General features: G+C 41.8%; 1 protein-coding gene across 1 annotated transcript; it reads right to left on the reverse strand.

Moving 5' to 3' along the window:
• Positions 1-487: 487 nt before the first annotated feature.
• On the reverse strand, positions 488-11,391 carry IRS4 (insulin receptor substrate 4). The gene is given in 2 exon segments (XM_055437731.2): positions 488-540; positions 7,605-11,391. Coding segments are annotated over 2 exon segments (3,840 nt in total).
• Positions 11,392-22,257: the final 10,866 nt, after the last annotated feature.

Below are 22,257 nucleotides of genomic sequence, written 5' to 3' on the forward strand. Positions count from 1 at the left end.
GAGAAGCCCAAATGATAACAATATACCCAGTTAGTCTCTCATTCTTTTTCCACTCTCCCCAATCCCATGGCCTCAGTTATCTTACCTCCAATCTTCCTAGAATTAAAGAAACAATTCAAGTTCTTTTGAAAATTTTATTAGACAACATGCTATCCATCCCCATGGTCAGCTGGTGATCACGAACAAGCAGGGACAACAAGTAAAGCGCTGAAGAGGAACAAAGTAAATGAGAAAATGGAAGCATTTAACCCAAAGATGAGTGCATAATAATACAGTTACATTACTTAGCTTAGCATTGCCTCTGACTTATATGTAGATTTTTTTCCACCAATAAGAAATCTTTCTATGCCCTGTAAATACATAGGAAGATAACTCTAAAGAGCTTAATTGAAGTGCTGTCCCTCAAGGGTGCAAACTAGCAATAACTGCCGCCAGTCTTTACAACACCAATCATAACAGACTATTGTCTCCTTCATAGATTAGAAGCTCAAATATGCTTCTCCCTATACTGGCAATGGTTTTGTGATGGAATACTCAAAATTATCTGTTGAGGAAAATGAATGATGCTTGTAAACCTCCGTCTCCCAAAGGTCAGTTTAATTGCTTCACACCTGCCGTTTGAAAGCAAGCCCTGGACCACTTATGCATGCTCATTCAGGTCTTAATTATCTGGATACAAACTATTTGGGGATCAGCTACAGGATTTTCATCACAGGTCAGCTTCTCCACTACCTCCCAACACACACTCAGGCCACTTCATGCTGCTGCCTAGTTACTGAAGACTTAAGGAATGCAAGTTACTGGAATTCTAATATAGGCAGTCTCTGATTTACAAGAGACATATTCCAGGGTTCATTGTTGAAACTCAAATTATCCTGTGAAACAATGTTATAAATAAATAGTGGACAGGTTTGTAGGTTCATCCACACAAGCAGATCTCGAACTGAGAGGGGAACGATTTTGACTGCACCCTATGGTCATATATAACATCATTTCTGTGGGGAGACATGTTCGAAGTTTCAATATGAGACTCCAGGAAAAGATCTCTTCAAATCATAGCAATAAGAATAGGGTCTCCTAAATTCAAGCAGCTGTAATAATTACAGGGCCAGGGTGGCAGTAGAAACTATGGTCAGAGTTGCAGCCACAATTAAGTCCTTCATGGGTGGCAGTAGTGAGGGGGTGGGGTTGTGGAGGTCAGAGGGTGAGGACAGGGGCATAACTTATGAAAAAGCAGGAGTGGGAATTCCCTGGTGGTTCAGTAGTTAAAACTTCATGCTTTCATTGCCATGGGCATGAGTTCGATCGCTGGTCAGGGAATTAAGATCCCACAAGCCACATGGTGTGGCCAAAAAAAGAAAAAGGAAAAAGCAGCAGCAGGAGTTTAAAACCATATTTATTGGTCAGACTTTCAAGGGCACCATGGGTGCAGGTGTGAATCATTTTCAAGGTGAATTTAGAGATAGTCTTCATTGATATTCTCTAAGTTTCAAGTCTACAAGTAGCAAATTAGTAATCATAGAGAGGCAAATGATATAAATTGTGAAAACTTGCTAAAGTGACTACAATTTATGGGGAATTGGATATTCAGTAAATCCAGAAGATCTGGCTAGCATCAAACATAGTGTGGTCAATGCAACCATGAAAACAGCTTTAAACACCAGCCCAGCTGCCTCTGTGCCAACAAGTGAGACCAGGGCAGGCAAGCAATGCTCTTCTGTGAGCTGAGCACAGGCAGGCTGTGAACTAGGAGAGCAACTTCTCAGGAAAGAAGTCTTCCCTCTGAGGGCCTCCCTTCCCTCGTGGAACTCCCAGAGCAGCTTCACCCTTACTGCCAGAGAGAGGCCAGGAAAGGCATGTTTTCCTGATATTAGGGAGGGTAAGACTCACAGAAAACAACCCATAAGAAAGGGGGTGTCAGGAAGCTAGAGGAAAAGTGCAATAACTTTTTCATTTCACTAAATATTTCAGTACATATTTTCATTAATTCTAAAAGGAATTAGTCAGAAATAGTAAGGTACCCTCTAAAAGAATGCAAATCTGAACTGGGATATAGGTCTACATTTTAAAAAATCTTTTAAAAGTCCCTATTTCTCAAGTGTGCAGCCAAACATCTGAAAAAGAAGATGAAAATCTAAGACCTGTTGCTGAACAACCAATAACCAATGCAGAATTGCTAGAGAATGCGTTTAATGTCATATGGTGAACCTATTGTCTTGGCAATTTTTATCAGTAGCCTTAAAATTAGCAATCTGATAGTTGTGGTAAAAACTGAGTGTGCTGTATTCATTTCATTATTATAAAATGTAGCCTTTTTCATCTCTCATTTCTCACTCAGGACCACGCAGTGTTTTCCACTAAATGATTTTCACCATCTTCGAGCCTGGCAGCACCTCTTAGACAAAACATACTGCAGGCTTTAATTAAGCATTTTACAAAAGTTATTTTCCAATACTGCCAATAAAATGTATGAGCTATTTTTACGTAGTCATAAAGCATTTTTAAAAACGGTGCTAAGCAAAATGAATTTATTTTTAAACAAAGATTTTTATGTCCCTAGGAAAGGATTTGATTTTTGAGGCTTCTAAAATCTTCTTCCCTGACTGCCAAGGGCAAAATTGCATTTTAAACAAATGAAGAGCATCTCTTACTACAATGCTTTTTTTCCCACCTGTCTCATCTTATTCTGTTTTTTGTTTGCACCATGATGGTGCCGACTAGAATATCAGATTTTACACATATGGACAAAAAGTAATTGAAAGACTTTTGGCAATAACTGGCAAATGTCAATGGATTATTTGGGAAAAACCACACACAGGTGACTTTACTTAAGGAAAGGACCATTAATAGAAGTTTATTGAATGCACCCCTTTCATTCCTTTCAGTGTTTCTGTGAAATCCAAATAGATAACACACAGTATTTGTGTTTGGGAGGTAAAGACGAGCAAACTCCTCCTGCAATCAGATTTAAAACCTTCAATTCCAGTACAAGTTATATTCTTTTATTCTAAAGCTATAAACAGTTCAATGTAATGAAAATTATCCAATCTCTGGTGGATGGCTCACAATTATAACACTCTGAATGAATTACTTACAAGCAAATTGGATACTATCAAATTCAAGAAGACTTGGAAATTTCCCCAACCTTGCCCATATCACAATCTTCATCAATAGGAAAATAGCAGATTGAACATCTGATGAAAGGGCAGTGTGGTATGCTGGGTGGAGCACTGGACTTGAAATCATATGTATGGGCTTGATTTTCTGCTCTGCCACTTACCTCTTTGACAATGGAAAAGTTCTTAACACCGGCTTCAGTTCCAGTACCTACTATCCCCCAGTAAAATAATGAATGTAAATATGCTTTGAAAATTATAAGGCTGCAGGCAACTGTAAAGCATTTCCTCCATCAACAAGTTGACAATTTTAACAATGATCCCTTTTAAAGCACACACGAGATACCTGATTTCTCTCTACACTGGTTATTCTCACCTATTTCAACATGAAAACTTGGGGGTCACTCGAAGAGTTGGTTCCCCAAATAGTTTCCTGTCAATGACTCTGAAGCCTTTTAGTTCATGTTGGTAATTAGGGGGAAGAAAAGAAAGCAAGAGGTCTTGTTTGAGTTTTGATGCATGTGTGATACTCAAGTCCTAGTCCTCGTTTAAAGAGGATACTTTGCTAGTGAGTAGCCAACATTCCAAAATCACCTGGGATGTTTACTCAATAATAGAATGAATCTACATAAATAGTGATTGCCAATACCTTTAGTTAACTTTAATAGAATGAAATCCTCTTTAATTGTTATAGATCAAATACCTCTACTCCAATAACTATCCATTTTTTTTTTTTTTTGGTGGAGATGAATGTTGTGTAAAATAAGTGACCCAATAATAGTGACTGAGAAATCTCTGCTATGTGGAGATTTAACTCTGCTGCTGCTGCTAAGTCGCTTCAGTTGTGTCCGACTCTGTGTGACTCCATAGACGGCAGCCCACCAGGCTCCCCCGTCCCTGGGATTCTCCAGGCAAGAACACTGGAGTGGGTTGCCATTTCCTTCTCCAATTCATGAAAGGGAAAAGGGAAAGTGAAGTTGCTCAGTCGTGTCCGATTCTTCACGACCCCATGGACTGCAGCCTACTAGACTCCTCCGTCCATGGGATTTTCCAGGCAAGAGTACTGGAGTGGGTCGCCAGTGCCTTCTCCAGATTTAACTCTAGTAATGTATAATAAATAAGTCCAATAAACAAAAAATTTGCTCTCAGCACCTATAATTTATAGCAAGAGGATTTGGCAGCAGTACACTGAAAAGCAGCTTATACCTCCTTCATGTTAATATCAAGGACTAAAATTTCAAAAGGTAATTAATACAGCTTTTTTTCTTGCTTTTTAATACCAAGTACTATTATTACTAATTTGGCCAATTTTCTCACCCCTCTGAGAGCTGCTCTTACCTTCTCATCTCTGGAATGGAAAATCAGTGAATTTTTTTTAACTTTAACTAACTTCAAACTATGAATTCTACATCAGATACAACAGTAAAAGAAATAAAAATGCATTCATAAATCAAGAGCCAGAATAACCATATAAAAAAACTGCATTCTCCTTATAAATGCTAATACTTAAAACCCATGTGTTTAAAATCTGAGGACTTCACACTTCTTAAATTATTTCATTTATTAAAAAGTCAAATCCAGTTTATATTTCTGGGTGGTTCCAATTGCCTTAAACAAATAGATTTGAAGTACTTACTTACCTGCAATATGACTTGTGGGTAAATGAGATTACATATTAATTTCGTGTTATATGAACAAAGCTGTCTCACTGCCTTATGGGCTCCCTTCATTTCACTTAAGTTACAAACAGATCCCAACTATAAAGATGCCAATTCTGAACAAGCATGTAAACCATTGTAAGTGAAAATATGACTAACTAAAAAGTGGGATTTGGGGACACAGAACTTTAGCTTTGTGTTTTTTCTAAATGTAATAATGACAACAACAACAGTAACAACAATGACAGTAGTTGCCTTAGTTGCATAGTAACTCATGTGTAACACTTACTATGTGGCAGGCACTGTTCCAAGCACTTGCAAAAATTAAAATTACCCTGAGAGATACCTAACTCCTAATGAAGAACGTGCCTTTGTTCCTTTGTCAAAGCATATTTCTTATTTTCTAAAGTGATCTTTTTTTTAATGTTAGGGAGGTGAAGCAAGATCAGAAATGGGTGAAAACCATTCTATAGCTTTATAGTCACAAGAAGATCAGAATAAGCCAGCTTGTTCTTAACCCTTCACGGACAACATTCCACCATATCAATTTGCATTAAGGTGGTAGGAAAAGTAATTTCCTTCAGTTTCTCTCTCTCTATCCTTCCTTTTATATATCTCAGCAAATAATGTGCCTTAATCAGTCTCAGGACCAATCATTTTTGCAAGAAACTAAATTACCTGTTGAAATTGTTCAGAGGTCAATGTTTGTTAATCCAACGACAAAATTAAAATATAAGTGCTTTAAAGGCCCAAAGTCCTTTCACATTCGCTCTCTTGTTTTAACCTAAGCACTTACCTCCCTGTGAGATACAGTCTCCTTGCTCGATAAAGTTAGGAATTTCCTCAAGGAACAACACATTTACAGAACATTAGCCTCCGGAATAGCTACAAAGTTATTTGAAGTTATTCATAAATCAGTAACCTATGCTAAAATAAATGTTATTTCATGATCTAGATAATATTTGGAAAGATGGGGTTTATTTAAGGAACAAGAAATTTTCACCAATTTTCATCTTTGCTGAAACAAAGAGTAGTGGTGGAAAATATAGACAAACCTCTAGGAAAATTTGTCCTTTCCAAAGAACCACAGGGACATAGATTGCTATGGAACACCCACATCAATATCAGTTAGGCTCAAACAATGGCTTAAGACCAATTTCCAGGTGTACTTTACAGAATAAAATAGATCTGTTCTTGAAAAGCTTGGTATGAGTTAAATGCTTGGAAACAGAATTGTATATTTTAAATAAGCGTGGTTCTGTTAGTACTGATGATTGTGTGTGAATGCCCACACGTGTGTGTGGGGGGGCCCTCACAATTTAAAGGAGACCTGATTTGAATCCTTTGGCATGCCAAAGCATCCTTTTGTCGTTTTAATGATCACTCCTTAATGTGTCCATGCTACAAACATGAGTTTTTGTAAGACAAGTTTTCTAAAGCACGGGGAAAGAGGGGAGGAGGGCTACACCTGCACCAAATAGAAAGCTTGTTAGGTGACTGTTGTGATCAGTCCCCAACTTGTTATGCCTGATCAAGCACAGTGGGCAGAGATGCAATCACAAAAGCATTCCACAAAGCAAGCAAAGCAAGAATCTTCACTAAACTGACTACTGGAATGAAAACTGCTGGGGTCCATCCCTTCTCTTCCCTGGAAAAGAAGCACATATCAGTAAAGAGGGGAGGCAGTGGAGACGATGGAGACATCATCTCCCAAAATCGTTTCTCAAGAATGTCTCCAGGGACACTGATAACAACACTGCACGATGAATACAACAGATTTACTTGAAGTCTTATTTCCAAGTCTGACAGATCCTATCCTTTCTTGTTTCTTCCTTTGAAAAAGTAACCCTTTAAAAAAAACTTTCACTCTTCCAGGGTAAGCTGCCCCTGGGGTCAGGTCTGCCCCCAGCCTTACTATCCTGCTTTACTGAATTGCCCAGAAGATGCACCAATTAGATGGTTTTTAAACCTTTCAAACAAATAGTCATACCCATTATCATGTTGTCACCATACCCTCTTTGGCGGGGGCGGGGCGGGGGGATAATTATATGAAGAAAATGTGGCACAGCAGATGACTTGCCTGTCACTATTAGTGACATAGAAAATGAACTCTCAAGATTTCCGGCAATTTATCCTGTGTAAAAACAAAACAAATCAACAGCAAAACACATTCCAGAGTCAAACACCGTCTTCTTTCAATCACCTGTTGTTCTGGATTATTTACTTTTGGTTCCCTCCAGACATTCACACTAACAATTGCGATTCAACCTTCTTGGTAAATCTCAGCAAACCAACATAACCATGAATGCTTCTTTAAAAAGTAATTTTCAGAGAAGGTCATCAATCCGCAAAAGTTAACAGCTGATTATTACTGCTTAATATCCAGTGCTCTTATTAAATGTCCTGCAATTAAATGTGGTCATTTGTAGAAAAGCAGCTTTTACATGTTGATTTGAAAATGAGTTGATGGGATTCAACGGACGACGACGTCCTGTTTGTATAAGTCATAAGCGTTAAGAAAGGCTATCTGAAAGCATCATGTTACACATCCTTAAGTTTTAACTACTTCTAAAAAGTAGAATCAATGTTTAATCTATAATCTTTCCAGGTAAAGAAACTTACTATATTACTACACTAGAAACTTACTATATTAAAACTTAGTTTTAAAATAATTATGATTCACATGAATGAATGATTAAAACAGAATTCTACTTTCCATTCTAAGTAAGCACCAGTGAATGAAACATACTCCTAACATTGTAACAGGGGGAGTGCATCGATTTATTAAGGAATCACCACTAACTTCAGGGAAATGAATTAAAAAATCACTAACCTCTTTGGGGAGAGTCGAACTTCCCGTTGTCGCGTCTTGCAAAGTCCATTCTCACGTATGTGTCGTCGTCGTCAGAATCTTCTCGCTCTGGGGGTCCGGGCACCCGGCCGCGGCCAGGAGATCGAGGCGGAGCGGCGGCTGCAGCGGCAGCCCCACCGGCTCGGTTCTCACCTCCGGCCAGGTCTGCTGATGGGTCTGGGGCTCTGGGGTTCGAGCCACCCGCAACGTCTTGGGCCCCTCTGACCGCGGCGCCGGCAGCATCGGCAACAGGTAGGAACCAGCGGACGGAGGCGGAGTCAAATCCAGCGGCGGCCTCGAGGCCGGCGGCTGCTGCGCCGATGCCGATGCCGGGAGCCGCCACTAAAGCGGAGGCGGCGGCTAAAGCCCGGCCCACGGCCAAGGTTGGCACGGCGGCCGCGGCCGCGGCGAAGGAGGCGGATAGGTCTCTCTCGAGGCTGTCTGTCGGGAAAGCAGAGATGGCGGCTCTGGCAGCTGCAAAGAAACTTTGCGAACGGCTTTGTGGGCGCCTTCGCTCGAGCTCTTCTCGAAGCAGCAGCCTCGCTACAGGTGGTCGTTCGGAGCAGAGGCTGGGGGAGAAATAAATGTTCATACAGCACTCAGAAAATGGGTCGACCACGTAGATGCAACCAGTTTCGGCATAGTAAAGAATGGCACTGTCAGCAAAAGGCACGACTGGTGTCATCGCTGGGTTGAAAATCACTTCGATGTAGTCACCTTCTTCCCTATTAGCACTGCTCCCTGTAGCGCCGTCCAGAAAGAAGGGATTGACACCTGGGATAACTCTGAAGAGATCTGAGAGGTTATCTGCTGGATTTGGAAATGGCACTCCAAACTCAACATTCACATAATTGGAAAAGGCAAACTGTCTGGGGTCGGCAATTATGCCCCACACACCTGGAAGTCTTTGAAGACATGGATCTGGCATATTATAACCTCTCTCAGGGAAGTCAATGTTGACATAGCCCCTAGGGCTGTCGGCTTCTCTCTGCTCCTGTGTGGGCTTTTGTGGTTTTGGCTTGACTTTGTTTCCTTTTGTCATAAAAGGAAGTCGATTAGGTCTCTTAGCCTTGTTCTTGGGGGGCCCATCACCTGAACGCTTGGAAGGTGATCCCCCATCTCTAGGCTTTGAGAACGACCCTTCAACTGAAGGCTTTGAAGCTGTATCTTTGGGGCCTCTGTTAGATGAGACTTCCTTCTCTAGGCCGTTTCCTAGGAATTTTCCAGGTAACATTGGTACATAGTCACTGTGGTCATTCTGTCCCAATGGGGAGCTCCGAAAAGGATTTGGCAGAGAGAAGTAGGAGCTCCAACTTTTGGAGGAAGAGCCTCCCTGAGGATTTCTGGGGTTTTTAGGAATGGCACCAGCTCCAGGAGCCATGAACATGTAGTCACTGTCACTGTCATTGTCCTTTGAGTCATCCTCTTTAGCAGGATCAGGTGTTTTTGAAGGACTTGGCACAGGTGGTGGGCTCACTCTGGGAAACATCATCATGTACCCTCTGGAATCTTCGAAAGGTGATCGAGAGTGGCGCTTTTTGGACACAGAGACATTTTGAGGAGCCATGGGCATGTAGTCACTGGAGCTTGCGAGAGGAGCAGCCACGCCTGGCCTCATTGGCACATACGGGTCATCCTCGTCTTCATCAAAAGCTCTGGCTCTGTGGGGACCCCGAGCTGCACCTTCTGGGGGCTCCGTGTCTTTCACTTCTTTGGCTTCTTTGCGTTCTTTTGTGGCCCCTCTGTCTGCACAAAAATAAAGTCGGAACCTTCCCCCAGACTTCCCTTTGCCACCAGTTGCTGCACCTGGTGAGGGTGGAGGTGGCGGAGGTGGTGGCATTTGCTGTTGCTTGCTTTGAGTTAATTTGCCAAAGTAAGATCTTTTCTTCAGAGATTTCCCACGATCACCATTGCCTTCGGGCCCCTTCCCACTCCCTGAGCCTTTGCCCCGTCCCGAGTTCTTGCCACCGCCTGAGCCATGGCCATCTCCGGGTCCCTGGCCACGGCCTGAGCCATGCCCACCTCCAGCTCCCTGGCCACTGCCTGAGCCATGCCCAGCGGTGCCCTGGCCGTCTCCGGAGCACTGGTTTCCTCCTGCACTCTGGTCCCCGGAGCCGCTGCCACTTGAGCCATGGCTGCCACTTGAGCCATGGCTGCCACTTGAGCCCTGACCACCTCCGGAGCCATGCCCCCTGCCTGAGCACTGACTTCCCCCGGAGCTTTGGCTACTGGAGCCTTGCCCACTTGAACCCTGTCCACTTCCTGAGCCCCCGCCATTTCCCGAGCCCCAGTTGTTCATGGGCATATAGTCACCTTCGTTTTCTTCCTGATCCTCTTTGCCCTGAGGACCGCCTTCTTCCCCTGAGTTGCCAGAGCCAGAACCAGAGGCTTCAGAAGACACGGGATCTCGCTTGTGGAGGGCTTCTGCAGGGTACGGGATGCGCACAGGGCTGGGTGCGGCGCGGCGGAAAAAGCTGGCTGGCACTGAAGTCGCTCTCCTGGATCTGCGCCCTCTGGGCAGGTGTAGTCTTCCTCGTCTGGAGCGGGGCACAGGCTCACTGGGTGTTATGTAGCGCCTGGCGAGGAGCATCTCGTCTTCCCCGTCACCGATGGCCCGAAGGTGCCAAAACTGCTCAAAGCGGGACCTTCGGAGCCAGCCGCCGGGCTCGAGCGGCAGCATATCCAGGTGCCTCCTAGTGGACAGCAGGGTTAACAGGTGGCCGCCGATGCTGATGCTGTAGCTGCGGCAGCGGGCTCTGTATTCGTCCGCACACAAGGCTCTCATCTTCTCCAAAAACAGCTCGTGCATGTTTTGGGCCACCACACAGTCATCCACTTGCATCCAGAGCTCCCCCGGACCGATGACGGTGGACCTGCCGACTTCCAAGAAGAAATACTGCTCCGAGTGCCCACAGCGACGGATGCTCAGGAGCTGGACAACCACGCTGGCCACTTCAGTATTTAACCTCACGAACAGAACCTCCTCGTCGGTAAGACAGAGCCGGAACACGCCGCTCAGCTCTTTTCGGTGACCCAGGCCCCTGGGTTTGACTATTACCTGCCACACATCTTTGTAGAAGGGTGGCTCCGCCGCCGCTGCAGCCGCTAGAGCCGCCGGCTCTCCCTCCGGGGGCGCGCCGAGAGTGCCGCAGCGGCGGCGCTTGCTCTCGAGGATGAGGCGGCTGAGCAGCAAGTACCAGCTCTCTTGCTCCGACTCATTCTCGGCTACCATCGCGAAATACTCGTTTTGGGTGAAAAGCGCGATGAGGTGTGGGTACCTTGCGTCGGCCCGCTGGCTCACCGAGAAGCACTGGTACAGGATGATCACGCGCCGCGGTGCAATGAGCGCGGGGACCGTGGCGCCCGAGGCGGCCGCCGCCGCTGCAGCCGCCGCGGCGCGGACACTGTGCCGGAACTTCCTGGCATTTTCGTAGTATTCCAGCCGAGCTGGGGCGTCGGCGGTCTCGAGTTTGAGCACGAAGTAGCGCCAGTGCCCATGCTTCTGCTTCCGCAGGTAGCCGCGTTTGCAGACTTCGTCCCCGACGGGGAGGTCCTCCTCGTCGGACTCCGAATCTGACCGGGAGCCAGTGGCCTTGGAGAGCCACATGGCTCCCGGACAAGACGACCCGGCCCCAATGAGTGCGGTGGGGGTTCCCGAGGAAAGAAATGGGGCGGTCGCCGCCGCAGCGAGAGCCGCCGCTTATGCCGCTGCTGCAGCTCGCAGTCTCCTTGTCGCTTGGTCGCGAGCGAAGGAGCAACTAGCCATGGTGATGCACGAGGGTTTTAAGGTGAGCGAAAGGGAGGGGGGGCTCGGGGAAGGGAGAGTTGGGGGAAGAGGCTGTCTACCCCCTCCGCCCGCCCCGGCCCCCCCTCCGCCTAGGCCCGCGCCCCCGCCCACTCCACTCCAATCGCGCGGCGGCTGGCAAAACAACACGTGACCGCTGCCTCACGCGGCGGCCGCTGCGGCTCCTGCAACAAGCCAGCAGAGGGGCGCGAGCCGCCGCCAGTAGAGGTGCGCGACGGAGCGGGTGGCCGGCCCGAGAGGTGGGGCCGCCTCCAACCCCTCCTAGACCCTCTGGGAGAATCTCCCGGCCTGTGGGTCTCGGGAGGACCCACGGGAGGAGGCGGGGCCCCTGGCCACGCTGGTCCTAACGGGGACTCCAAGGAGGCACGGACTGGGGTTGGGGGGAGTATCGGGAGAAGTTCGAGAGGGGCGGAGGAGAGAGCGGCCGGAGAAGGCGACCGGGCGGGGGCACCGCGGCCGGGATCGATTGGCTGGAGGGGGCGAGAGGTGGTGGGATGGGGCGGAGCACAACGGTCTCGGGCGGCGCTGGGGAGGAGAGCTGGCAGGGTCCCGGGACGGCTTGTTTGTTTATTTGGGAAGCAGAAGCCAGGTGAAGCTGTTGCAAGATTCTCATTGGATGGGATGGGAGCCAATGGGAGGGTCTTGCAGGCAGACCGCCTCGAATTAATTAGTTTGGGGGGCAGGAGGGGTGCTGAGGGGCAAGGAGGCGTGGCTTGGGGCGCAGAGTGGGCTCCGCTGTCTGGTTGTCGCGCGTTGGGTGGTAAACAAACCTCTGCAAATAGCTGTTAATGGTACTGATAAATTCGTGCAAATCCCCGAGCCACGCTGACCCCGGGACCCTGTCGGGCGCGCTCTCTTCTTCCCGTCCCTCACATAAATTCTCTCTTTCTGTCACAGTCTGGCCCACTAGTTCCCACCGCGCCCGGCGAGCCGAGAGTCTCCGGAGAAAGTGTGGGCAACCCCTGGAAACGTGTTAACGACCAGGACCCTCAGACCTGCTGCCCACCGCGCTGCAGGCACTCGCGAGCCTGGTCCAGCCCTGATAAAAGCCCGCGAGTCTGGGGCACACAAATAACAGCGAGGTTTTCAAAATAAGCCTCCTCTTTCATCAGGGAGCGTTTTTAGTCCACGAAACTTAGGTTGGCTAAAGAGGGTGGTTCCGGCTGTTTGATTAATGCTGACTATGAAAGCACAAATTTGGGGGCCTGCAAAGTATACAGCCATGTTGGGGAAAAAAAAAAGTCGGACTCGATTCTTACTCAAATACAGCGGTGTTGAGCTGTGGTGATCTTTTCCCGTGGGAGAGGAGTTGAAAGGCGCCTTTAAGAGAATTTCAAAATAATATTGTTCTCCTTTGCTTGATCGAGGCCGAAAAACTTTAGAAAAAGAAAAGCTCATACCTAGAACAAAGGATCATACTTAACACATATCCTAGAATATATTTCACATTCCTCGCGTCAAGAAAGGAAGCTTTTTGCTGAATCTCAGTGTACAGCTTGACACCACAAAAATAAGAACTACTGCCTCCTCTGTTTCTGGACAAACTGCTGGAATGTGGAGTGTAAGTGCAAACTCCTGAAGTGTTTCTCAGTTTCTCTCTATCCCGCTCTCTCTTTTACTAGGATTTCAGCTTCCTTAGGGTGGCGATGGGTTGACGTTACATTAAAATGTCAAAGGAGTGACCACAGTTGCAAAGACGGATTTTGGAGAGGGAGGGTGGGATGTGGTATTTCTAAAAGAGTGGAATGTCAGTTCACCTTTGCCCTTGGGGAGAAGCTGCAAAGCATATTATTTATAAAATCTAACATTAAACCAGGCAAGGTATACATCATAAAAAATAACCCCCAACCCTGCCCTCTTAAAAATTTGTTCTCTGTTAGAATGAACATATTTGGATGAATGGCTCCTTTTTGATGCTCCCATTTTGAGAAAAAAAGATTTGGTTTTGGCTATCTCCATAAAAAAAAAACAAACACGTTATTATTCCCTCCGCTGCCACCGGTTTATAAACACAGTATATTCACAGGTGCTAGGAGCAGTCGTGATTTCTGAAAGGGGCTGGAGGTAGGAGAGTGATGTTGACAGAACTCTGACTGGAGCTGCTACCCGTGTTTCGGCTGCTTGGTCACATTATGTAGAAGACTCCATACTCTTATAACCAAAATGATAATTAATAAAATCATTTGAGATTTTAATGATAGGTATTATAATATTTCATAAGCCTTTCCAAGCACCGGGTTTTGCTTTAGATAGACGTGTTTTGAAAACAAAGCAGTGCATTTGAAAGTGCTTTGACTAAAAAAATATTGACATTTTAAAATGTATTGTAAAACATTAAACTGCATGTCGAATATTCAGGGAATACTGAGAATAGTAGATTTAAGAATCCTCATGTGTTTATAGAATTTTATCATAGAGTGGTATGCTTACAATCATATAATATTTTATCTTTTTTCACTTAACAGTACATGATAACATTTGCCCATGTGATTATATGTTAGCCTAAGCATCATTTAAAATGCAGTAAAATATTCTAGGTAGTTGTATATTAATGTACTTAATCATCCCTCTGTTTGAGGTATTTAGATTGCTTTCATTTTTTCCAATATTAGAAATAATGATGCAGTGAACATCTTGGAACCTATAGATTTTTTTTAAATGTTGAGAATTATTCTCTTGGGTAGAAACTGAGGAGTGGAATTACTGAGTTAAAATATATGAACCTCTATCTCATGTATTGTTTTTCAAAAAGATATCAGTTTACCTTGTCACCACACTGACTGCCAGAGGTTGTATAATGCTTTTTTAAATAAAATCACTGATAAGATGGGTGAAATGGTATTCCATGTTTTTTTTTTTAACTTGCAATGTTTTATACTAATGAGAATTTAAAACTTTACATGTATTTGTAGACAATAAATTATCTTCTGTAAAGTGTCTTTTTGTGTCCTTGCCTTCCTTAGCTGTTGGATTCTTAGTGTTTTTTTCTTATAATGTGTGACTTGTTTACATAATAAAGATATTAAAACTTTGTCATATTTGTGTAAATTTTCCCTAGTCTACTGATGAAAAACCATTACTTTTAAACTACATTCTCTTCTGCTTTGAAAGATGTAAATTTGACATAAGGAGGTCTGTAGTGCAGTTGAGAAGGGAGATATTGACACACACATCTCACCATGATCACTGCTAACCTTCTTTTAAACAAAAATTCACATATGACTGAGTGACTGAACTGAACTGAAGCTTATCTGCTATTTTGAAGACAGAACTCAATTTATTCTCATATCAACAAACTATAAGAGAGCATCTGTACTTGTTAAATGTTATGCAGCACTCAAATAAGCAATACTTTGTGTTAACAAGACCTTATTCTCTAGGAGGGAACCCTTAGGACTTATCAATGTATTTTTTTTAAAAAAGCATGAAAATAATTTTAGACAACTACTGTGAAAGTTTAGGAATGCTGATTATTGTATCCAAAGTGTATTATTTGACTGCAGCAGAATGGAACTCGAGATGTAAGAAAATGTTTCATAGAGGGATTGATTTTACTTTGTATGTTTCCTACAGTGGGAGAGGATGTGGCAATATTAGTATTTGTGAATAGGGAGAATGCATGACTTGAAGAATGTTTTTTTCTTTACATGGGTTAACCAAATCTCCTCAGTTCTAAAACTTGTTCCAGTACTGAAGCTCTCTGGAGGAGACAATCATTACTGAATTGCACCAGGTGCTGTAGCTTGTCTGACATATATTTAAACTTTCATTTTCCTGGACAACTTAATGATATAGAATAGTTGTTTAGTTTAGGTCAGGTTTCCATAGGCAAAATAAAACAGAGAGCTGATACAGACCTCTAGATGGTTCAGGCTAAATGGAAAGACTTTGTGTTTAGCCTGAACTTAACCAGATGGTTGCTTTTAATGTTCTACTCTACTTTGGTTGTAGATTCTTATCTCTTAAATTTTCTGTTTTTATATTTAGGACAAGTTACCCCAGAAAGCTGAAAGTGTCATAATTTCTATAAAGTTTGGACTCTGAAACAAGAATCTCCAACACAGATTTTTAAAGCAGCAAACAAGAAGTAATAAAACCTATAATATTTCTTATTTGTTTACTAGAGTAGCTGAGGGGAGGAACTCAAGCATTTCAGCTGATATTTTACACTTAGAAACTAAGGTAAATGGATAAATACAGCCACACTACCTTTGAAATAGTTTCTATTGAAAAAATATGCCTTGAATGGGGTTTGCCTTTAAAAGGAATTTCCTGTGAATCTTGTTTTAAGAAAGCAATTGTTTGAATTGAGTAGTCAGTAGTAATAAAACCTCATCTGCTTTTTTTCCTTATACACATGATCATCAGTCTTCTAAACTCCACTTGTACTGAAATCAAAATGGATAATAGAAGTGTGAATTTACTTAGCTTGCAAACTGTTACATTAAATATAGACATTATTCAAGAGAATAAAGCCTAAGAGGAAAAAGTAAGCAGTATAAAAGCACTATTATTCTTGCCCAATATATAAATTGTCCTTTAAGTACTAACTCTATAGCCTTTGTGAGCTAACACCCAATTATGTTGAGAAAAATGTGGCGCTACCTTGATATTAAAAATGATGCTAGTGATGATTGCATTCTCTGTGTTAGGACATGAATAAAATCATGCACGATAAATGATGTTTTCCACACTATTCAGGAAAAAAGGGCTGCCCTGTGATTTCTAGCTGCAGCCACCACTTGCAGATGATGGCTTTTCGTGTCAGCTTAACTTCTGTGCTACTCAAAATCTCTGCTGGAGAAAACAACTGTCAAATGCCTGGGTGTTGCGCACAGAGCAGGTTTGTTTGCTGCTTTTGTTTCCTAGTAGTCTACAACTAAAGTAATTAGAGCAAATACATGGCTTAATTAGGCTCCTAAAGTTTCCCTGTTATCTTAGGGGAAAATTAACTCAGTTAAAAATCAAGCATTTCTTCCCACCTTGAAAAGATAAAACTCATGTGGAAGTGACTTTTAGTAAGTAAACACAACATCAGAACAATTAAATCTAGCAGATTTCAGATACATGTCAATGATTTCATACTATATTCATTTTCTATGTTAATATCAATAAACAGTAAAAAAAAAATAGCTTAACACTCTTCCTTATTGGTATAATAGAGCAGCCTCATTCTGAGTGTCAAAAGATTATCAATTCATACTGCCCCATCATCAAAAGTTAGGATCTTTATTTTGTAAATTAAATAGGATTCATATATGGCTAAATTGCTGTTCTTTAAGAAATTAGTATTAGAGACTTGTATTTTTCTTTGGGGATTTAGAAAACCAGCTGTCATATTTAAGATGTAATAGACTGTGCTTATTATCTGTTCCTGTTTCTCCAGTCCTCACATGGTCTTGCAGTATCTATCAGATTGAACCCTTCCTTTCATTTCCATAGTCACCACACTGGTTCATGCACTAATGAACTTCACCAGGGCTGCTGAAGTAGCCACTTAAACTGACCTTACACTTGTTCAGTCTACATATAGTCAGCGGAATATTTTTCCTCATATGTCACATTCATCATATTAGGACAGAGTAGCTCCCCCTTTTTTTTCCTGCTATGTCAGAACTAAGCTTGTAACCCTAGCACCACAACCACTGTTCCCCCTTCTCCCTTGCTGCTTGCACACAATCCATTCTTCCGAGTGCACTTTTCATTCTAGCGTAATACATTCTCACTGCCCACATTTCCAGTTAAGTAGGTCTCTTTAACGACATTCTGTATATGATTTATCAATTTCCACTGTTACTTGGGCGATTTCTCATGTCTGAATGTCCTCCCTGTCCTAGTCACCAATTAATGGCAATCTTCTTTCTCAAGACTAAGCTCAGGACTTACTCAGGAGAGCTTCCCTCACTCACATAACCTCACTATGACCACTTCCTTCTTTTCCTAAGCATTGGATGTAGGTAGAGCCAAGGATCAGAGAAGGCAATGGCAAGCCACTCCAGTACTCTTGCCTGGAAAATCCTATGGATGGAGGAGCCTGGTGGGCTGCAGTCCATGGGTTCGCTGGGGGTCAGATACGACTGAGCTACTTCACTTTCACTTTTCACTTTCACACATTGGAGAAGGAAATGGCAACCCACTCCAGTGTTCTTGCCTGGAGAATCCCAGGGACGGGGGAGCCTGGTGGGCTTCTGTCTATGGGGTCACACAGAGTTGGACACAACTGAAGTGACTTAGCAGCAGCAGCAGAGCCAAGGATTTAATTGGTACTCATTGATACCGTCATATCATCATCAAATGACAGTCATTGTTAACATGACTAATACTTTTATAGCATCTGGTAAATAGTTAGTATGGCGACCCCCCCCCCAAGTACCATTACCTCCCAGTTATCCCAGTTACTCCAGCTCCTCACTCAGGAGCTCCTCCCACCTCTCCACTATACAGCCATACAAGGCTACCTACAGTGCATTTCCAGGATTCTACTCCAGAACCTTGACTGGCATATATTTTCATTGGTAGGCTTGTGCTCCATTGGTTGTTAAGTAGTTAAAAGTGCTTCCCCTGGATATAATGAATCCCTGCATTGGGAACACCCTTTTAGACTCTAAGTTGCTTCAGGACCAGGCCAGGACTGTGTCATATGTTTTTATCTCTAATGCTTAGGATTGTGCCTGGCAATCACCAGTATATGTTTGCTTCAAGAAAGGAAGGAGAGAAAGAAAGAAGGAAAAGAGGAAGGAAGGAAGAGAGGAATGGAAGCACAGAAGGAGGAAGGGAGAGAAAGAGGAGAAATGTCCAAGATAGGTTTAAATGGTCAATGAAAACTACCTCCTCCTCTAGATTGCTTTTAACAGTGCCCAAGCTCGCCAAGGCTTGGTGATTTCTGCCTCCACTAGAAGGGAAGCTCTGAGTTCACCATGCTCTCTCCCCCGTGCGTTCCCAGTGCCTAGAACAGTGCCTGACACATAGTAGAGATTCTCAATAAATACTTGCTGAATGAGTGAATGAAAATGAAAAATGTATATTTTGAGTTGAAATAGAGATATGTCTTGAAACACAAGTGCTCTTGATAGTGATACCTTTCCAAATCTCCACAGCAGTCTTCATCTACCTGCTTTAATTATTAATAAACACACTCCTTCTCAAGCATCAGCATTCAGAATAGGTCAAGATGTATTTCACAAACCTATTTCATACCCATTTTTGTTTTCCAATTTTTGTCTAATAGTATTACAACACTTTTGCTTTCTACTGTATTTTCTTGGCAAATATACAGAGATAATTTCCATATATTATGAATTAAATGAGTTTCTGTTGGCAAACCTATAAATCCAGTCAGCACGTATTTATAATATTTCTGTTGGTAAAATGTTTGAAATTCAAAACAGCACCCTTACAAACTCCTTTTGAAATACAACCAATTTTTTAGTTTTGTGAGTTTCCATAATCAGCCTGTGCTTTACTCTCAGACAATTGATTATGGAGTGTAAGTATTTTTTCAGTTGCCTCATTAGTGAATGCTTTAGCTTCCCCAGTGTTTTTAAGCTCCCCTGAAGGCAGGGATTATGTTTTTCTACTTTTGTTCACTTCTTCATGGTGCTTAGTACTGCATTGAACTCAGTAACTACTTGTTGAATGCAAGATTTTACCTTAATGCAAAATATTACATAAGGTGATAAGCCAAGAAGACAATGGATTATTTTTTGCAAAAGAAGAAACAGTCATTCAATGCATTCTTCAGTATTTAGGGCCACTGTACTTAAAATTCATGTTAGAGACCACATTTTATTTAGGCTTGTTAATCATTCTTCATGGTCAAACATTTTCACAGGAGGCTTTAAAAACATTAGCAACAATATAGGACAATAAGTCACAATTATAAAAACATCAACAGCATAGGTTTAAAATAATTTGTTCTTTATTATGTTGCCTCTTCCCCTTAAATACATCAAGGAGCATCATAAACTACTATGTAAAGAATTTAATTTGGATTTAGGATATAAGATGTTTGCACTTGTTTTACTGTTTACTTCAGTAAACAAATTTGGAACTAACATGTCAAAAGAGAAATGATTAGGGAAATTTTTCATTTTTGATGAAAGAACAACAAGGAAATTTAGACTCTCATCATAAGTTGTTCCCTTCCTTCTGTGATAATGCATTAAAAAATACTTAGGATCTTATTTCCTAACATGAGTGATGGTTACATGAACATTCAGTAGGTAGTTATTTAAACAGCACATATGTATTTTGTACAGCCTTCTGTATATATGATATATTTTACAATCAAAGAAGATACCTTAAAGAAAAATCTGAGCCTGAGGAAAACATCAATATTTTACATTGATTCAAAATCAAGAACCAAGTATCAACCATTTCTTCTTTTTGTTAATTAGCATTCAGAAAGGTATAGTGTTAACATGTGAAAGGAGTGTTTAAGGAATAGTTACATTTGCATCTGAAAAGAGGTGTCTGTTGGAAAATAAAATTGGTGCTTTTAGAATTAAAAAACAAAAACCAAGTGAAACAAGTTTTGCCTACATGAGATTTCTTTAAAGATTATTTTAAGATCCACCTGAAGACTTTTGTCACAAGGTTCAGCACTCTTCTGGAATCTTTGAGGTGTTGTAGAATCAAAGCTGAGAGCGCTCCAAAAATTGAGACATGTAAGCTGAGAAGCCTTATTCATAGTACTTAATAGCACTCACTCACTCACTCAATAGTACAAGCTGATATTTATCAGTGAAGAGTTACTTTTCTCTAAAAGTTTATTTACTTTCTATGATTTTTCCCTCTGTGTATATGAGTGTACAATACAGTTGTAGTTTCTGATATAATTTTTTTTCTTATCAACAATTGTAAATTTCTTGGGGACAGGGATAATCTATTATCTTTCACACTGAGTGTCCTAGCTCTGTGATAGTCACCTAATACTTTTGCTTGATTTCATATGCATACATGTCATATTCTGATAGCTTGTGACTGCTTATCTCATACATTTTATACCCAAAATAATTTGTGCTGGTGAATATAAGAATCAGCCTCTTGTCCTGTGATGCATATGATCTGGAGACATTATAATCATTAATTGTATGTTTTAGGGGTCTTGTACAATGAAAATGATTGAAGTATAAATGTGGAAGCATGCTGTGATCTGGAAATCTTTTAACATAGTATTAATTCTATAAATCAATTTTGAAGATTTTCAGATATCTAGGTTAAGTTTTTGTGACTGACCCTAAGTTAAAAAAAAATCTCACTCAACGACTAGAACTATCGCCTTATACCCTTTTAAAACTTCTGTTACTTGAAGTGGAAATTGATTTACTATATACAATCTTTCTGTGAATTGAAAATGTAATATGTTAAAATTTAATCATCTGTCACATTTTGCAATGTTACAAATTAGTTTTAGCAACTGTATTGCAATACATCTCTAACTTTTAGATATCATCATTCAGTTTTAGCTAAGTGATAGTTTTTCATGAGGATTGAACATGTGTGATTTATTTTTGTTTTACAATGTTAAGTTCTCATCCACAGCAGACCATATACTCATAAGTAAAGCATTCTTTAATTCATTAATTCTTTTCATGAAAGACCTACCTTTTAAGTTTTGTTATACCATAGTAGAGTAAGTATTTGAAAAAAATAAAAGAACAAGTATTTGATAATGAGCAAAGTATTTATTTTTAATAATAAGAAAGGTATGGAAAGAACATTATGTCAGAACCCAGGCGAGGTGGGTTCCAGTCCCGTTTCTGCAACTTACTATCCGTGTGTTCATTTAATCTTATTTATCTATGTTTACTCTTTTGAAAAATGAGAAGTTAGAAACAAGTGATTTCTAATGTTTCTGAGACAGATATATACATCACAATTGCTAGAGTGTTATTTTGAACCACCCACAGAGAGTAAGCTTCACCGTGTGCCCTTGGATCAACAAATTTAAACAGTTGAATACCTCTTTAAATTATTAAACATAAATTTGTTTCCATCTTCTTTTTTCATTCACTTAAGAATATTTATCATAAATCAGATATGTTACAGATAGTGCTTTAGAAGCTGTAAATAAAGCAGTGAATAAGATAATGTCTTTAATTTCATGGAGTTTACATTCTAGTAGGGAATAGTCAAATAAATAAATGCATAAGAAAATACCAGGTGGTGAAAAGTGCTGTTTAAAAAATGGAATTGGGTGATATGATAGTGAGCATAACTGAGTTGGGTGATCAGAAAAAAGTGTCTCTCAGAGGAGAGGACATTTGTTCTGACATGCAAATACCAAGAAGAACTGAGCCATGCAAAGATCAAAGGAAGGATTCCATTCAGAGGAACAGAAAGTACAAGACATAAAAGCAAGCATGAGCATGGAGTGTTGGGGGAACAGAAAGAATGCAGGATGCTGGACCATAGTGGGGTCAGACAGCCAAGGGCCACATCAGGGAGGGGTTTATAAATTAGGGTAAGGAGTCCAGAGATTTTTCTAGATAGACTGGGCAACCACTGGAAAGGTTTGAGCGGAAGAATGACATTATCTGATTTATGTTTTAAAATGGACACCATGCGACTGTCACTTGGATTAATGGTGGTTAAAAGTGAAAGCTGATGACCAAATAGAAGATTTTTAGTGTTCCAGATAAAGGTGGATGAAATGCTGATGATAATAGTGGAGGCAGAGATAAATGGACAAAGTTGGAATGAATTTTATGGGAAGGTCTACAGAAGTTGCAGAGGAATTGGATTTAGAGTATGAGAGATAGGGATGAATCAAAGGTTACTCCTAGGTGTTTGGCATGAACAAGTTTAGTGAAATTATTTTTGTAG

The sequence above is a fragment of the Moschus berezovskii genome, chromosome X (genome assembly GCF_049115385.1).
Source record: "Moschus berezovskii isolate FMDL1 chromosome X, NW_MosBer_1.0, whole genome shotgun sequence".
In the NCBI taxonomy this organism is placed as follows: domain Eukaryota; kingdom Metazoa; phylum Chordata; class Mammalia; order Artiodactyla; family Moschidae; genus Moschus; species Moschus berezovskii.